The sequence below is a fragment of the Pseudophryne corroboree genome, chromosome 11 (assembly GCF_028390025.1).
Source record: "Pseudophryne corroboree isolate aPseCor3 chromosome 11, aPseCor3.hap2, whole genome shotgun sequence".
Lineage (NCBI taxonomy): Eukaryota > Metazoa > Chordata > Amphibia > Anura > Myobatrachidae > Pseudophryne > Pseudophryne corroboree.
Window position 1 is genome coordinate 259,777,490 of NC_086454.1, and position 16,457 is coordinate 259,793,946.

At 45.5% G+C, this 16,457-nt stretch overlaps 1 protein-coding gene across 1 annotated transcript in view; it reads left to right on the plus strand.

The window, feature by feature from the left end:
* The first annotated feature begins 9,689 nt into the window (after positions 1-9,689).
* The window catches only part of LOC134970143 (inactive hydroxysteroid dehydrogenase-like protein 1), a 76,121-nt gene continuing 69,353 nt past the window's right edge, over positions 9,690-16,457 (plus strand). Inside the window, exon 1 of the mRNA XM_063946187.1 lies at positions 9,690-9,926. Coding sequence (XP_063802257.1) covers positions 9,737-9,926 — 190 coding nt within the window. The 5' untranslated portion in view covers positions 9,690-9,736. The remainder of the gene's footprint in view (positions 9,927-16,457) is intronic.

The window sequence follows — 16,457 nt, forward strand, 5'->3', positions numbered from 1 at the left end:
CCAAAATCGTAAGCACACATAGTCCATATCTCAAGAAAAGTTAGTCAAAATCTGTGCTATCTGGGCTCCACGGAGTTCAAGGGAAATCGCAAGTGAAAATTGGGCATAGCAAGGATCTCACTGTGTGTACACACCCTTACTGAGGAGGGCTGGTTGGAGAACGAAAAATGTAGCGAGAAAGGGGGTTGGCAGAAAGAATCCTATAAAACCATTGAGCATTGGGTAACCTGTATGTTGGCGTACTCCGGCTGTTACGTGCTCGCGTACCCCGACATGCCGATGAATATGATAAAATACATTAACCTCATCTATTCTATGTACAAGGATCAAGGGGGACAAGCTTGCGCCAGGGCTAGCAAAGTTACTCTAGAGAAGATGCAATCGTTGCTAGGCCTTCTCAATTTTTCCTGCCGGGTAATTCCCATGGGTAGAATTTTCAAGAGACGCATGGAAAGGGCCACTGCTGACGTGAAGAGAAGGCACCACTTCATACGCATCAATAGGGACCCAAGAGACGATTTGTTGGTATGGGAGGGGTTTTGCAGCATTTCAATGGGGTACGCATATGGCCTAAGGCTGCGCAGTCAAGCCACGCTTCGGAGTTGTTCACTCACGCGGCAGGGGCCACAGGTTTTGCTGCATATTGGCAGGGCGAATGGTGTGCAGAGTCATGGCCAGACAGTTGGAAGGAAAAAGGCCTCAGAAAGAACCTGGCAGCCTTAGAGTTATTTCTCATAGTAGTAGCGGTAGGCATCTGGGTCTGTAGGCTGGCAAATAGACACATTCAGTTTTGGTGTGACAACATGGGAGTAGTGCAAGCAATAAACAATCAGTCTGCTTCGTCACCCCGGTAGTAAAATTACTGTGAGGCTTAGTGCCTCTGTCACAACACATTCAGGGCAAAGCATGTGTCCGGTGAGCAGAATGTCATTGAAGACGCGCTGTCACGTCAGAAATCTGAGCTATTTAGGGCAGCAGCACCACTTGTGCAAGAAAAATGCTTAACATGCCCCTCTCATCTTTGGCAGATAGTCAAGTCTGTCTAAGTGAGCTGGTGGAAAGGTCCCTGGCACCCAAGACATGGAAAGCCTACAGAGCAGCATGGGGGAAGTGGCAGCAATTTCAGGGGAGCGGAGCCTCGGAAGGGCAAGACCCCCTGCGGCAGTTACTCTCCTTCTTGGGTAAGATGAGGCAGGATGGGGTGTCTAAAGCCTCAGCCAGCACCACACTAGCAGGTATTTCCTTATTTTCCAAGTTGCACTGCAAAGGGGATGATACAAAAGTTTTTTTTAGTGCACACTTTGATTAGGGGATGGGCCAGGGCAGAGCCAAGGAGGCCGGATACGCGTGAGCCAGTAGCTGAGGAAAGGCTCAGGAGCATTACCTGCATCATACCGGGTGTGTGCAGCAATAAGAATGAGTTTAAGCTGTTCAGGACAGCTTTTACTATGGCGTTTGGCGGAGTGTTTACAGTGGGGGAGCTGGCACGTAATCAAGCAGGACAGTAGGAACTGGCCTGCTATTCAAAAACGTGTTGGTAAATGAAGACATGGTTTGGTGCAGGATTCACAGGTCAAAGACAGACCAAGGGGGAAAAGGGAGATGGATCCGGCTCACCAGGCAATGGGGACACAGCAGTTTGCCCGGTCATGGCAGTGCAAAAGTTCGGGGAGATCAGGCCTGCCGGGGGGGGAGAATTTTCATAATTCACACAGATAGGGCGTCCCTCACCAGGTACCAGTTTGCAGCAGTTTTTAAGAGACTCTATGAGGAAGCTCCAGCGACGAGCGAAACTAGTCAGAGGAAAGAAGGGACATCTGATGACAATACCATTCATTGCGGTTATCACCTAAGAATCACTGCACCACGCCGGACGCCAGCGAAATTACATCAGCGGCTTCACTTGGGACTGCAGCGGCATTTCATACGTTGGGGGCCGGAACCATCCAGAGCTCCCTAGCCGCACCTGACCGGCAGTGCAGTGTATCTCCAGCTGGATCCGTCTACATGTAAGACGGAGGGTGAGAACTTTTACCATTTAGCCAGCCTGATTAGGCAATCAGGAACTGTTACTATTATCTATGCAAAAGGAATTGCTTGAGACTTTGAGACGAGTGTTCAGTGTAATAACACAAGGAGCCGTTTTGAGACTTTGTAACAACAAGCGGTGATTACTATATCTGATTATTCCGTCTCTCTACAAGCAGTTAGTGGACAATCTGAGAATACTGATTTGCACATCAATTAATAAGTATATCCCCTATTGCACATATTGTGGTTATTATATACGCATGAGAGCTGATCCATATTTTATTTTAGGTGCATATAGAAAGCCGGCTTTTGAAAATAAGAATTAATTAGAGTTGCTAAATTTATATATGCATATGATAGCTTTTTTATTAGATTAAGGATTTTATTTGGTTCCATCTAGAGATGAGCGGGTTCGGTTTCTTTGAATCCGAACCCGCACGAACTTCACTTTTTTTTTCACGGGTCCGAGCGACTCGGATCTTCCCGCCTTGCTCGGTTAACCCGAGCGCGCCCGAACGTCATCATGACGCTGTCGGATTCTCGCGAGACTCGGATTCTATATAAGGAGCCGCGCGTCGCCGCCATTTTCACACGTGCATTGAGATTGATAGGGAGAGGACGTGGCTGGCGTCCTCTCCATTTAGATTAGATTTAGAAGAGAGAGAGAGAGAGAGATTGCTGTGATACTGTAGATTAGAAGAGAGTGCAGAGTGCAGACAGAGTTTAGTGACTGACGACCACAGTGACCAGTGACCACCAGAGACAGTGCAGTTGTTTGTTTTATTTAATATATCCGTTCTCTGCCTGAAAAAAACGATACACAGTCACACAGTGACTCAGTCTGTGTGCACTGCTCAGCCCAGTGTGCTGCACATCAATGTATTGTATATAAAGCTTATAATTGTGGGGGAGACTGGGGAGCACTGCAGGTTGTTATAGCAGGAGCCAGGAGTACATGATAAATAATATTATATTAAAATTAAACAGTGCACACTTTTGCTGCAGGAGTGCCACTGCCAGTGTGACTAGTGGTGACCAGTGCCTGACCACCAGTATATTAGTAGTATTGTATACTATCTCTTTATCAACCAGTCTATATTAGCAGCAGACACAGTACAGTGCGGTAGTTCACGGCTGTGGCTACCTCTGTGTCGGCACTCGGCAGGCAGTCCGTCCATCCATAATTGTATTATATACCACCTAACCGTGGTTTTTTTTTTCTTTCTTTATACCGTCGTCATAGTCATACTAGTTGTTACGAGTATACTACTATCTCTTTATCAACCAGTGTACAGTGCGGTAGTTCACGGCTGTGGCTACCTCTGTGTCGGAACTCGGCAGGCAGTCCGTCCATCCATAATTGTATTATAATATATACCACCTAACCGTGGTTTTTTTTTCGTTCTTTATACCGTCGTCATACTAGTTGTTACGAGTATACTACTATCTCTTTATCAACCAGTGTACAGTGCGGTAGTTCACGGCTGTGGCTACCTGTGTGTCGGAACTCGGCAGGCAGTCCGTCCATCCATAATTGTATTATAATATATACCACCTAACCGTGGTTTTTTTTTCGTTCTTTATACCGTCGTCATACTAGTTGTTACGAGTATACTACTATCTCTTTATCAACCAGTGTACAGTGCGGTAGTTCACGGCTGTGGCTACCTCTGTGTCGGCACTCGGCAGGCAGTCCGTCCAACCATAATTGTATTATATACCACCTAACCGTGGTTTTTTTTTCATTCTTTATACCGTCGTCATACTAGTTGTTACGAGTATACTACTATCTCTTTATCAACCAGTGTACAGTGCGGTAGTTCACGGCTGTGGCTACCTCTGTGTCGGCACTCGGCAGGCAGTCCGTCCAACCATAATTGTATTATATACCACCTAACCGTGGTTTTTTTTTCATTCTTTATACCGTCGTCATACTAGTTGTTACGAGTATACTACTATCTCTTTATCAACCAGTGTACAGTGCGGTAGTTCACGGCTGTGGCTACCTCTGTGTCGGCACTCGGCAGCCCGTCCATAATTGTATATACCAGTGACCTAACCGTGGTTTTTTTTTCTTTCTTTATACATACATACTAGTTACGAGTATACTATCTCTTTATCAACCAGTCTATATATTAGCAGCAGACACAGTACAGTGCGGTAGTTCACGGCTGTGGCTACCTCTGTGTCGGCACTCGGCAGCCCGTCCATAATTGTATATACCAGTGACCTAACCGTGGTTTTTTTTTCTTTCTTTATACATACATACTAGTTACGAGTATACTATCTCTTTATCAACCAGTCTATATATTAGCAGCAGACACAGTACAGTGCGGTAGTTCACGGCTGTGGCTACCTCTGTGTCGGCACTCGGCAGCCCGTCCATAATTGTATATACCACCTAACCGTGGTTTTTTTTTCTTTCTTTATACATACATACTAGTTACGAGTATACTATCTCTTTATCAACCAGTCTATATTAGCAGCAGACACAGTACAGTGCGGTAGTTCACGGCTGTGGCTACCTCTGTGTCGGCACTCGGCAGCCCGTCCATAATTGTATATACCACCTAACCGTGGTTTTTTTTTCTTTCTTTATACATACATACTAGTTACGAGTATACTATCTCTTTATCAACCAGTCTATATATTAGCAGCAGACACAGTACAGTGCGGTAGTTCACGGCTGTGGCTACCTCTGTGTCGGCACTCGGCAGCCCGTCCATAATTGTATACTAGTATCCAATCCATCCATCTCCATTGTTTACCTGAGGTGCCTTTTAGTTGTGCCTATTAAAATATGGAGAACAAAAATGTTGAGGTTCCAAAATTAGGGAAAGATCAAGATCCACTTCCACCTCGTGCTGAAGCTGCTGCCACTAGTCATGGCCGAGACGATGAAATGCCAGCAACGTCGTCTGCCAAGGCCGATGCCCAATGTCATAGTACAGAGCATGTCAAATCCAAAACACCAAATATCAGTAAAAAGCCTCTTTTTTTCTTTGCGTCATGTGCTGTTTGGGGAGGGTTTTTTGGAAGGGACATCCTGCGTGACACTGCAGTGCCACTCCTAGATGGGCCCGGTGTTTGTGTCGGCCACTAGGGTCGCTAATCTTACTCACACAGTCAGCTACCTCATTGCGCCTCTTTTTTTCTTTGCGTCATGTGCTGTTTGGGGAGGGTTTTTTGGAAGGGCCATCCTGCGTGACACTGCAGTGCCACTCCTAGATGGGCCCGGTGTTTGTGTCGGCCACTAGGGTCGCTAATCTTACTCACACAGCTACCTCATTGCGCCTCTTTTTTTCTTTGCGTCATGTGCTGTTTGGGGAGGGTTTTTTGGAAGGGACATCCTGCGTGACACTGCAGTGCCACTCCTAGATGGGCCCGGTGTTTGTGTCGGCCACTAGGGTCGCTTATCTTACTCACACAGCGACCTCGGTGCAAATTTTAGGACTAAAAATAATATTGTGAGGTGTGAGGTATTCAGAATAGACTGAAAATGAGTGTAAATTATGGTTTTTGAGGTTAATAATACTTTGGGATCAAAATGACCCCCAAATTCTATGATTTAAGCTGTTTTTTAGTGTTTTTGGAAAAAAACACCCGAATCCAAAACACACCCGAATCCGACAAAAATAATTCGGTGAGGTTTTGCCAAAACGCGTTCGAACCCAAAACACGGCCGCGGAACCGAACCCAAAACCAAAACACAAAACCCGAAAAATTTCAGGCGCTCATCTAACTTCCATCTACTAATTAGAGATTTATGTGATTAATCTAATCCGGAATAAAAAGGTGTTTTTATGTATACATGTGAATTCCCTTTATTTGGAGTCTGGAAGGTTCTTAAATAGCGCAGAGTGTTCTTTTCTTATATAGTTTTTAAGAGATGCATTGCAGTATTAGGCTGGAATGCAAGCAAGTACGGTACGCATTCCTTCGTGATTGGAGCGGCAATATCCGCAACCAGTCAAGGCTGCTCCACAGAAGAAATAAAGGGGCTGGGGAGGTGGAGGTCACACAGTTATAAAACGTATGTCAGGCCAGTGGTAGCGACAACATCGCAAGAGCTATTGTTGTAACCTGCTGAACTGCGTGCTTCACAGGGATCAGTACGAAGAGGAAGATTTGGATCATGGGCCATTGATACGTGCATTGGGCAGCGCAGTGTGCTGCAGTAAGGTCATATGGGCGGCAGCTAGGGCTGCAGCAGGAAGCAGGGATGGTATTTTGGTACGGCAACAAGGGCATGGCATGGGTGCAGGCCAGAGAGACATTGCGCAAGGCCGAGCAAACGAAAGGGCGGCTGTACGTGATAGTGTTGCACCTTGGCGGGAATGATCTGTGCAAGAGCAAGTCGCTAGACATTATTAGGATGGCTCGGGAGGACATTATGTGGATAAAGGGGCAGTGGGGCAATGTTCACATAGTGTGGCACTGTGAGGGCATTGTATATCTGGCACTGTGGGGGCAATGTATATCTGGCACTGTAGGGGAATTTTATATCTGGCACAGTGGGGGCAATGTATATCTGGCACTGTGGGGGCATTGTATATCTGGCACTGTGGGGGCATTGTATATCTGGCACTGTGGGGGCATTGTATATCTGGCACAGTGGGGGCATTGTATATCTGGCACAGTGGGGGCAATGTATATCTGGCACTGTGGGGCATTGTATATCTGGCACTGTGGGGGCATTGTATATCTGGCACTGAGGGGGTAATGTTGCATCATCATTGGGCATTATAGATGTATATTATACGCACAATATCCAGTGATAAAGTAATATGTTGCTCAGAGTCTGGCCCTGCCCCCGATCCCAATTCCCACATTGCGAACGAAAATGCAGGCTTTTGCGCATGCACTAGTCATATAAATAGTTTTCACCATCGAATACTTTTGATGTGATGGTTAGTAACCATCGCTTTGAAAGTTTCAATGGTGGAAGCATTGCCATCATATGATGGTTTGCTTTCGATGTCCATCCCTAGCCGCGACCCGTCCGGGACTCAGGTGACGTCAGCCGGGAAGAGTAACCCATCCATCCCAGGAGGCGGGGATAGGCGGCGCTTTCCTTCCCAAGGAGCAGCCTGAAGGAGGTGCGGCCTGAGAGACTGACAGCGGAAGGCGGAGCCAGCAGTTTACCCCAGCATTACATGAATGAGAGGCACGGAGTATGGGCATTGGGCAGACCCCTTAGCCATATAAGGCTGCAGGAAAACCAGTTACAGATGAGAGCACCAGAGAGGTGTTTTATCTGCGTTGTGAATCCTATACCTCAGTGCAGAAACCTTATTCAGCCAGGTCCTCTGCAAAATAGTAATAAGTGCACTTATTAGACACAGTCTAGAGTCTAGACTGATAAACTTAACACCAGTGGCAAACGCAGGATTTAATAAGGGGGGTTTCCACCGTGGAGTGAGTGTATACAGAGTACATACTCTGTATATATACATATACTGTGTCTGTGTGTGTGTGTATATATATATATACAGTGTGTATATATATATATATATATATATATATATATATACCCACACACACATACATACATAGCACACGCATTCATACATACACAATCACACATACATACATATATACATATATAAACACACAAGCACACACACACATACATACATACATACATACATACATGCATTCATACAAATTTCATATACAGTATACAACTATACATACTGTATATGTTATACTTACATACAGTACCACCAGGGCATAGGAGGCGGGAGCAAACGAGCGGCACTGTGTGGGGACGGAGGGAGCTGCTGTGGCTGAGCATGCGCAATCAGCAGATCCCCCGGGACACTCTCTATACTGAGAGTTACATAGCTCTCTGCTGAGACGGATACACTGCAGTCTCTGTCTCAAAAATAAAAAACTTGTCTCAACAGGGGGGGGGGGTTTCCAGGTACTCGGAAACCCCCCCTGTGCGCGCGAGTGAACACTGCAGTGTAATAATGTATTGCCACACAGTTATCGGTATAGCAGCTCAGGGACAGCTACAGCCATCAGATTTTGTACAAGGTTTGTTACAGACTTGCAGCTTACAGTGTCCTTCAATTTCTGGAAAACATCTGTTTCCCAATAAAAATCTAACTGTAGCAGCGGTCACAGTGCTGCTGAGTGCACCAAGACCCAAGTTCTGGACAATTAGTCCGTCACGTCGAGAGTCACAAGTGAGAGTATTCTTATCCTCTATTTGGATTACTCTCATAACCACGTGACTATACCTGTGTTTACCAACCCTGCTCAGGTCATGCTGGAGTCATAAATCTGTATTCCGAGTCTAGTGATGAGCGGATTCGGTTTTACTCGGTTCTCAAAATCGAATCTTATTGGCTATCCAAAACACGTGACATCAGTGAGCCAATAAGATTCGGTTTTGAGAACCGAGTAAAACCGAGTAAAACCGAATCCGCTCATCACTAATTCCGACTACCACAGTGAGTTGAAAGGGAGTAATTAATGCGTAGTTAAACAATATCTCAACTAGCATTCGCTAGTCAGAACTCCAACAGTATCATACATATACCGCCAGGAACATTCGGGATAACTCCCGTGCATTAGTACTCAATCAGACGGTACTATAGAGGCAGACTGGGGGGTTTTACCCATAGAGGTTTTCTAAAAGGGATACCATTATATCCTATATACTAGCTAGGTGGTATGGGCACTTGTGTTTATGGTACAGCTAACCTGTAATATTGTTTTATATATATATATATATATATATATATATATATATGTATTCGCTAAGTGTTATATGAGTTTGTATATGTCACATAGAGAACCAGTACGGTTTACTAACTGAAACTTAGGTATCCGCTTCTGTGAGAGAAAGACGACACGAGCCGGAGCAGTGTAATAAATACGTTTAATAATCTTATGGTGAACCAATTGGTTGACAGTCGGAATCGTATTATATGGTCTCTGTTTAGATAAACTATTGCTTACCTGAACCGAAAGAAATCCATTATACAACTTCTATCGTTATAAAATTAATAATTAGTTCAACACACCAATTAAATGTGACCGTGATTCTGTGGAAGTCGTCAGTCTCACCTCTCTGTGAAAATTGGTGAGACGATAAGACCTAGGAGACAGAGTAAAGGTAATTTCACCAACGTCTATATACATATCCACTCTTACAACAAAATGAGTACTTACCTGGGCTTTACAATCTAATTTTTGGCATGTGCATTCCAGACCCAATAGCACCGCTGAGAGGAAGTGCAGCGTGCGATCGGGTCGGAATGAGGGCCATAGTGTGTCCGTGTTTAAGGTATATTAGGGAATTTAGAGGCAGATGTACTAAGTCTTGGAGAATGATACAGTGGAGAGAGATAAAGTCCCAGCCAATCGGCTCCTAACTGCCATGTTACTGGCTGTGTTTGAAAAATGGCAGGAGCTGATTACCTGGTACTTTATTTCTCCCCACTTTATCTCTCACTCAGGCTTATGACATATGCCTCTCAGACCGTAAGCTGCAATGTGGGAAAGGACTGGCATGAATGATGTACAGTATATTCTCTGAACTGCAGTGCTATATAAATAAAATATAATTACAACTGCTATATTGATCGTTTCACTAATAACATCCTATATGTTGTCATTTTAGATGTCAGTCCACGGTTTCGATGGTGCAGAGGAGCTGGTGATTGCTGTAAAAAGCGTCTCTGCATCACTAATGCATGAGGTGTTGCAGTGCTGTTACAATTACCTGAAGATCCTGGCGATGGTGGGAGCCGGCTACGTAACCTGGAAAACTATAAAACTCCTGTGCGGGTGTTACAGCCTGGTGCAGCAGCAGATCTGCCAGTGTCTGTTTAGCAACGCCAGAATTATAAGGCAATATGGAGAGTGGGCTGTAGTCACTGGTGAGTGGGAACGATGAGTCAGACATAAGATCAAATACTTTGGTTCATGGTTCTTTATATAACTGCACATTGTATTGGAGAACACTTACACATAGAAATATTGAAATATTTCATTGGGATACTGTACATCAAAATGGTACAAACAAAAAAAACATAAAATGTGTTGCGACATACAGGGCGAGACAAAAAAAAACTCCCAGGTTAACAATATAGGCCTGGTAAATGCTATTCAAAATGTTAGTACATAATCTAAAAGTGCATGGAATACAGTTTATTTTCGATTGGTTTTGATTGAATATGATTTCGTCATTTCTTGGCGTATAGCAGCCTTCATTTCATTAATGGTTCTTGGTCCAAGTTTGTAGACCTCAGCTCTTAGATGGCCCTGTTGGTTGTGCAGAGGCCTTTCATGAGGCTGATGAGGAATGTTTTCTGCCCAGTAATGAAAATTCTGCTTGTTAACGTAACCAAACAAATGAAATTGAGATTTGTCAGGCAATAGCTATAACACCGGAAATGACCTACCGAGCGATGCGACACTTCAGAAATTGTCTACAAACCTGTATCACGAATAGTGGACACCATCTGGATATCATATTCAAAGACAATTGAAAATAAGCTGTATTCCATGCTCTTTTAGAGTATGTACTAACATTTTGAATAGCATTTACCATGCTTTTTTTTGTTAACCTTTCAAATCTGGGAGGGTTTTTTTTTGCCTCACCCTGTAGTAAAATAGTCATACTTGTACATAAAGCATGCAATACTGACCTTGGAGAAGGCTATACCTAAAATTATAAACAAATCTACCTAAGATATGAAGATTAAAACAATAGTCTAGAGCAGTGGTTCTCAAACTCGGTCCTCAGGACCCCACACAGTGCATGTTTTGCAGGTAACCCAGCAGGTGCACAGGTGTATTAATTACTCACTGACACATTTTAAAAGGTCCACAGGTGGAGCTAATTATTTCACTTGTGATTCTGTGAGGAGACCTGCAAAACATGCACCGTGTGGGGTCCTGAGGACCGAGTTTGAGAACCTGTGTTCTAGAGAAAAGGGCAAATGTTTTCTTAACTACATAGTAGCAGAGAAGATGTTAAACCCACACAGCAAATAAATACTTCATCAGATATGCTAAACCAACTGAGCCTATTTATTATAAAACAATATTAAACATATTTACATATTTATAACATTCACAAAATTCACCATAATAAGAGGGATAATAAGTATTCACATGCCAGTACAGGGATAATATTTCTAGGCTCCTCTATTTCTAAGCAGAGAAACAATATTCAAATATACTAAGCCAACTGATTGATAGAATCCAAGTGTAAATGTAAGAACGGGCACTATGGGGAAGAAGCGGTATCAGCGCACAGTATGTGGTTATGTGCACTATACCGCTTCTCCCCCTTGCAAGAAGGCTGCGGAGAGTGCCCCTGTCCATATCGGCGCTGCTATCTAAAAATAGCAGGCTGATATGGGAGGGGCAATGTATGAACGGTCAACATCGCTAACCGTTCCGACACCTTGCAGCTGTCAATTTCGACAGCTGCAGGTGGCAATGCCCCATTCACAACAGCAAGGACAGAGCTGTTCCTGCCTGAGGCGGGTGCCGGCTCTGGAGTGCGCAGGGGATCTCGCGCGAGTGGCAGGAAGACACCGCAATTCAGCACTGAGCTGAAGCGCTGTGTGCTCGGGTGACATTGCCGGAGGGGGGAGCTTCGGCAGACAAAATGTTAATAATATACATCTTGTCGATGTCCCTTCCTGCTTCGCCTCGGTGATGAGGCAGAGCAGGAAGTGTTATAGCGGCATGATCCGTACTGCTATAATATATTTACCTGATAGGGCCTAATTCAGACCTAATCGCAGCAGCAAAATTGTTCTCTAATGGGCAAAACCATGAGCACTGCAGGTGGGGCAGATGTAACATGTGCAGAGAGAGTTAGATTTGGGTAGGGTGTGTTCAAACTGAAATCTAAATTGCAGTGTAAAAATAAAGCAGAAAGTATTTACCCTGCACAGAAACAAAATAACCCACCCAAATCTAACTCTCTCTGCACGTTATATCTGCCCCACCTGCAGTGCACATGATTTTGTCCAACTGCTAACAAATTTGCTGCTGCGATCAACTCTGAATTACCCCCTTGATCAAGTAAATTCCTAGTGCAGCCAGTAACTCAAGGGTTACTCAGCGCTTGCAAAGTGTAGCGGCAAACAAAAAAGGAAATGTTACAGTGCACAGGAATGCAAATATTATTCAATTTATTTAAAAAAAAACCACATATAATATATTAAAAACAACCACCGACTGGTTTCAAATCTCAATACACACTACAAATAATTTTTCAACAATTAATCTCTATATCCACAGAGTGATTGCTTTAGCAGCTGGTGTAATAATTAAGACACAATTAGCAATACTTTCAATTGGCTTGGTATTTTCTCACAGGTTGTAAAAAGCAATGTTGCCTTTAGTTAATAAAGCAACACTATCATTCATTTTATCAATTTGTATTCAGTTTCAGAAAGACGTTGCACTTAATTCATAGCCAGCAAAATGAAAGCTTCCTAAAATTAGCACTATGGTCCGGATCCAAGATAATTGCTTTCCACATAAAATGATAATTTCACCACTGCTTTGAAGTTGAATATCTCCGGATCTCCAGAGCCGATTTAAAAAAATCTGGTACTCCTGGAAAAGGGGGCCCTCAGCTGACCATATTATCCCTTTAACCTGGGATACTCATGAATTACACAGGTTCTGTGGCTGGCTGACTACAAGCCTGCATTTCACCTGGTTTTAAGCAGCCACAGAACCTGTGTAATTCATGAGTATCCCAGGTTAAAGGGATAATATGGTCAGCCTAGCCCAGGGCCCTTATACTCCTGGGGCCCTTGCGCAACTGCCCACTGAGCTCATACGAAAAGACTGCCCTGTGTGTGCATACAGACCCCCTCCTCTCTCAAACTGCCCCTGCGCCCAACTTACTTTATTTACATTGCACAACCACCACGTAACAATACCTGTGTACACACAATGAAACACTTTGCTGTCAAGCCTGCATGAGCAGGGGCCCTTAGTCACTTATTGCCCACACACATGAGCTAGCCAGGGTGGAAGAATGCATCAGCATGGAGGTGAGCTGTCTACTCAGAAATACAGCTTTGTAGAGCGTGGATGTAGATACCAGGAACCACTACATTATGCATGACATCAGATTCATTTTGAATAACCCAATTTATTCATGAAAAAAAGAGCCTGTTCATATGCTTAACGTCACAAAGGGCATGATACAGATTAAGGGAGTGATTCAGACCTGATCGAAACAGCGGCCGATCAGCACCACAAAGTGCATGCGCGTCAGACAACAACAAAGGGCATTGCTGGTCAGCCACAGGATGGTGCGAAAAATCCGATCGCACGGGCGTTTGCAAGGTGATTGACAGGAGGAGGCCGTTTGTGGGTGGTAACTGAGCTTTTATTGTGAGTATCCGGAAAAACGCAGGCATGCCCAATCGTTTTCAGGGAGGGTGTCTGACGTCAGCTCCGGCCCCGATCAGCCTGCTCTCATCGCGCTGTAGGAGTAAGTCCTGGGCTGCACAGAGACTGCATATAGTGGATTTTTGCAGCTTGGTGTACACATGGGATCGCTCACTTGCACGGCGAATATCCACTCCCCATGGAGGCAGCGACTGTCTGAACGCAGGACAGCAAAGTTGGCAGCTCAGTGTTCAGGTCTGAATTACCCCCTAACATGCATAGGAAATCAGATTCTGTAACAAACGCTGATCTGGAGCTGCTGCATCCCTTCCTCCTAATTAGCTGGAGTATTATCGGAGCCGCATTGGTTTCACTGTGTGTCTTGACATGGCTAAAAATTGCACTGGACAAAGGAAACACTACAGGTAATGGCCAATATTGCAGATAATAAGTACGGAAGTGTCTTGGAGTGTTTAAAATGCAAATGACACCAATTAAATACATATGTGCAAGCTTCTAGTTCCCCAACTCACTATGAAGCACTGTTTATTAGTGTAAATCCACAGTGCAAAATTCCCTTTTCAACGCTGGTGCTGCAGGTGTTAGGGTTTTGCATACATGGATGCAGTGGTGGCTGCAGCTCCGACTACCTAGTGGATGGAGGTGGCGCTAAGCACATATAACCATACATATATGTAATGTATGTGCTACCAGTGTATCTGGGATCAGCAGCAGCGCTGTGTATCACAGTCGTTGTGCAGAACCCGGCACTCGGCTTCACTCTCCTAAACCCACCACCAGACTCCTGTGAAATTAGCCAATGAGAGTCTGGGGACGGGCTAAGAAGGAGAATGACTCCTAATGCTTGCTGACTGAGTCCCAGCTTCTGCACTGCGGCTGTGATATACGCGTCACTGCAGATCCCGGATACACTGCCAGTGCGTACAGCACCGTGCAAAAGTTTTAGGCAGGTGTAGAAAAAATGCTGAAAAGTAAGAATGCTTTCAGAAATAGAAGTAATAGTTTATTTTTTTATCAATTAACAAAACGCAATGTGAATGAACAGAAATCTAAATCAAATCAATATTTGGCGTGATCACCCTTTGCCTTCAAAACAGCATCAATTCTAGGTACACTTTCACACAGTTTTTGAAGGAACTCGGCAGGTAGGTTGTTCCAAATATCTTGGAGAACTAACCACAGATCTTTTGTGGGTGTAAGCTAGCTTAAATCCTTCTGTCTCTTCATGTAATCCCAGACAGACTCGATGATGTTGAGATCAGGGTTCTGGAGGGCCATACTATCACTTCCAGGACTACAGTACTTGTTATTCTTTACGCTGAAGATAGTTCTTAATGACATTGGCTGTATGCTTTGGGCAGGGACGTGCAGGCAGGGGAGGCAGTGCCTCCCCTGTCATTAATGATTACAATAATACAAAGAGATACTTATGACACATTCTGTGTCATAAGTAAATGCTTTATACTATTGTATTCATTGTAAAAACAGGTTTAAATTAGTGTAGGCGGCACCGAGAGCGGTGCCTCTTGCGGACAATTATAAAGGACTGGAAGCAGGGGGCGGGCGGGGGGCGGGGCTAAGAGATGGGCAGTAAAAAGCCCATTTAAAAAGCGCTGTAAGCGGCACTAGTGTGAGTGCCTCAGTGACAGGGGCGTGCTTGCAGCCCATATCAAAGCACGCCCCTGTCACTGAGGCAAATATGATTGGGCACCAGAATCACAGCTCCCCCCTGGGGTCCAGACCACCCTCCACCCTTAGAGAGGCTCCTGCACCAGAACACCTGTCTGCTCACCTCTAATTGATTGCCGGGTCCCGCTTTCACTGCCGCCGGGATTGCTCCAGGTAAGGGCCAGCGTCAGGGGCGCCGCAGCATGACATACGCCATCATCCTCCGCCCCTCCACATGTCTGTGTCCGCGCCGCTGTAGAGAGCCGCTGTACAGATCCGCATGTCCCGCCATCACCTGTGTCCGTGCCAAGCGCTGCTGTGTACTACAGACCATAGACTGCCCTGCGCTCTGTGTTTCAGATAGCAGGGCAGCACATGGACCGTACACAGCAGTGCTCAGCACAGAGATGTGCGCACTGTGCCAGGGTATGGGGGGGGGGGAGGGGCAGGGCAGGCAGGCAGGCAATCAATTACACCATATGTGCCAGGGGAAAAGGGGAGAGGTGTAGGGGGGGGGGTCATTGCTGGATATATGCTGGGGCATAAGGGGGGGGGGGGGGTGATTACTAGATATGTGCTGGGGCATAAAGGGGGGGTGATTACTAGATATGTGCTGGGGCATAAAGGGGGGGTGATTACTAAATATGTGCTGGAGCATAAGGGGGGGGGTGATTACTAAATATGTGCTGGGGCATAAGAGGGCGGTGATTACTAAATATGTGCTGGGGCATAAGGGGAGGGGAAGTGATGTGTGTGTGTGTGTGTGTGTGTGTGTGTGTGTGTGCGTGCGTGTGTTGGGGTATAAGAGGAGGGGGGTAATTACTGTGTGTGTTGGGGTATAAGAGGAGGGGGGGTAATTACTGTGTGAGTGCCGGGGTATAAGGAGAGGGAGACAATTACTACCATTGTCTTTATCAACCAGCCTGCAGCTGTAATCCCACTTCCAGGCAGACCCTCCACTGCTCTCCTTAACCGGCCCTGGCTGCTGCTGCTTCCCAGACTTCGCTGGCATTGGCGGCAGCATCGGACTGGGAATTAGCTCCGACAGCTAATTCCCAGTCCGATGCCGCGACATTAGCAGGCATTGGCAGCTGGCATGGGCGGCAGTACAGTAGCGGGCACTGGCAGTGGCCATAGCGGCGGTGGTAGCGGACATGCCTCACCAGCCACTGACCTCACCGCACGCCACTGGCTTTGGGTCATTGTGCTGCTGCAGAATAAATTTGGAGCCAGACGCCTCCCTGATGATATAGCATGATAAGTACCAGGGCCGGTTCTAGGCCTTTTTGCGGCCCGGGCGAGAAAAAGGGGTGTGGCTTCATACAGGGGGCGTGGTCAGTTACGCCCCC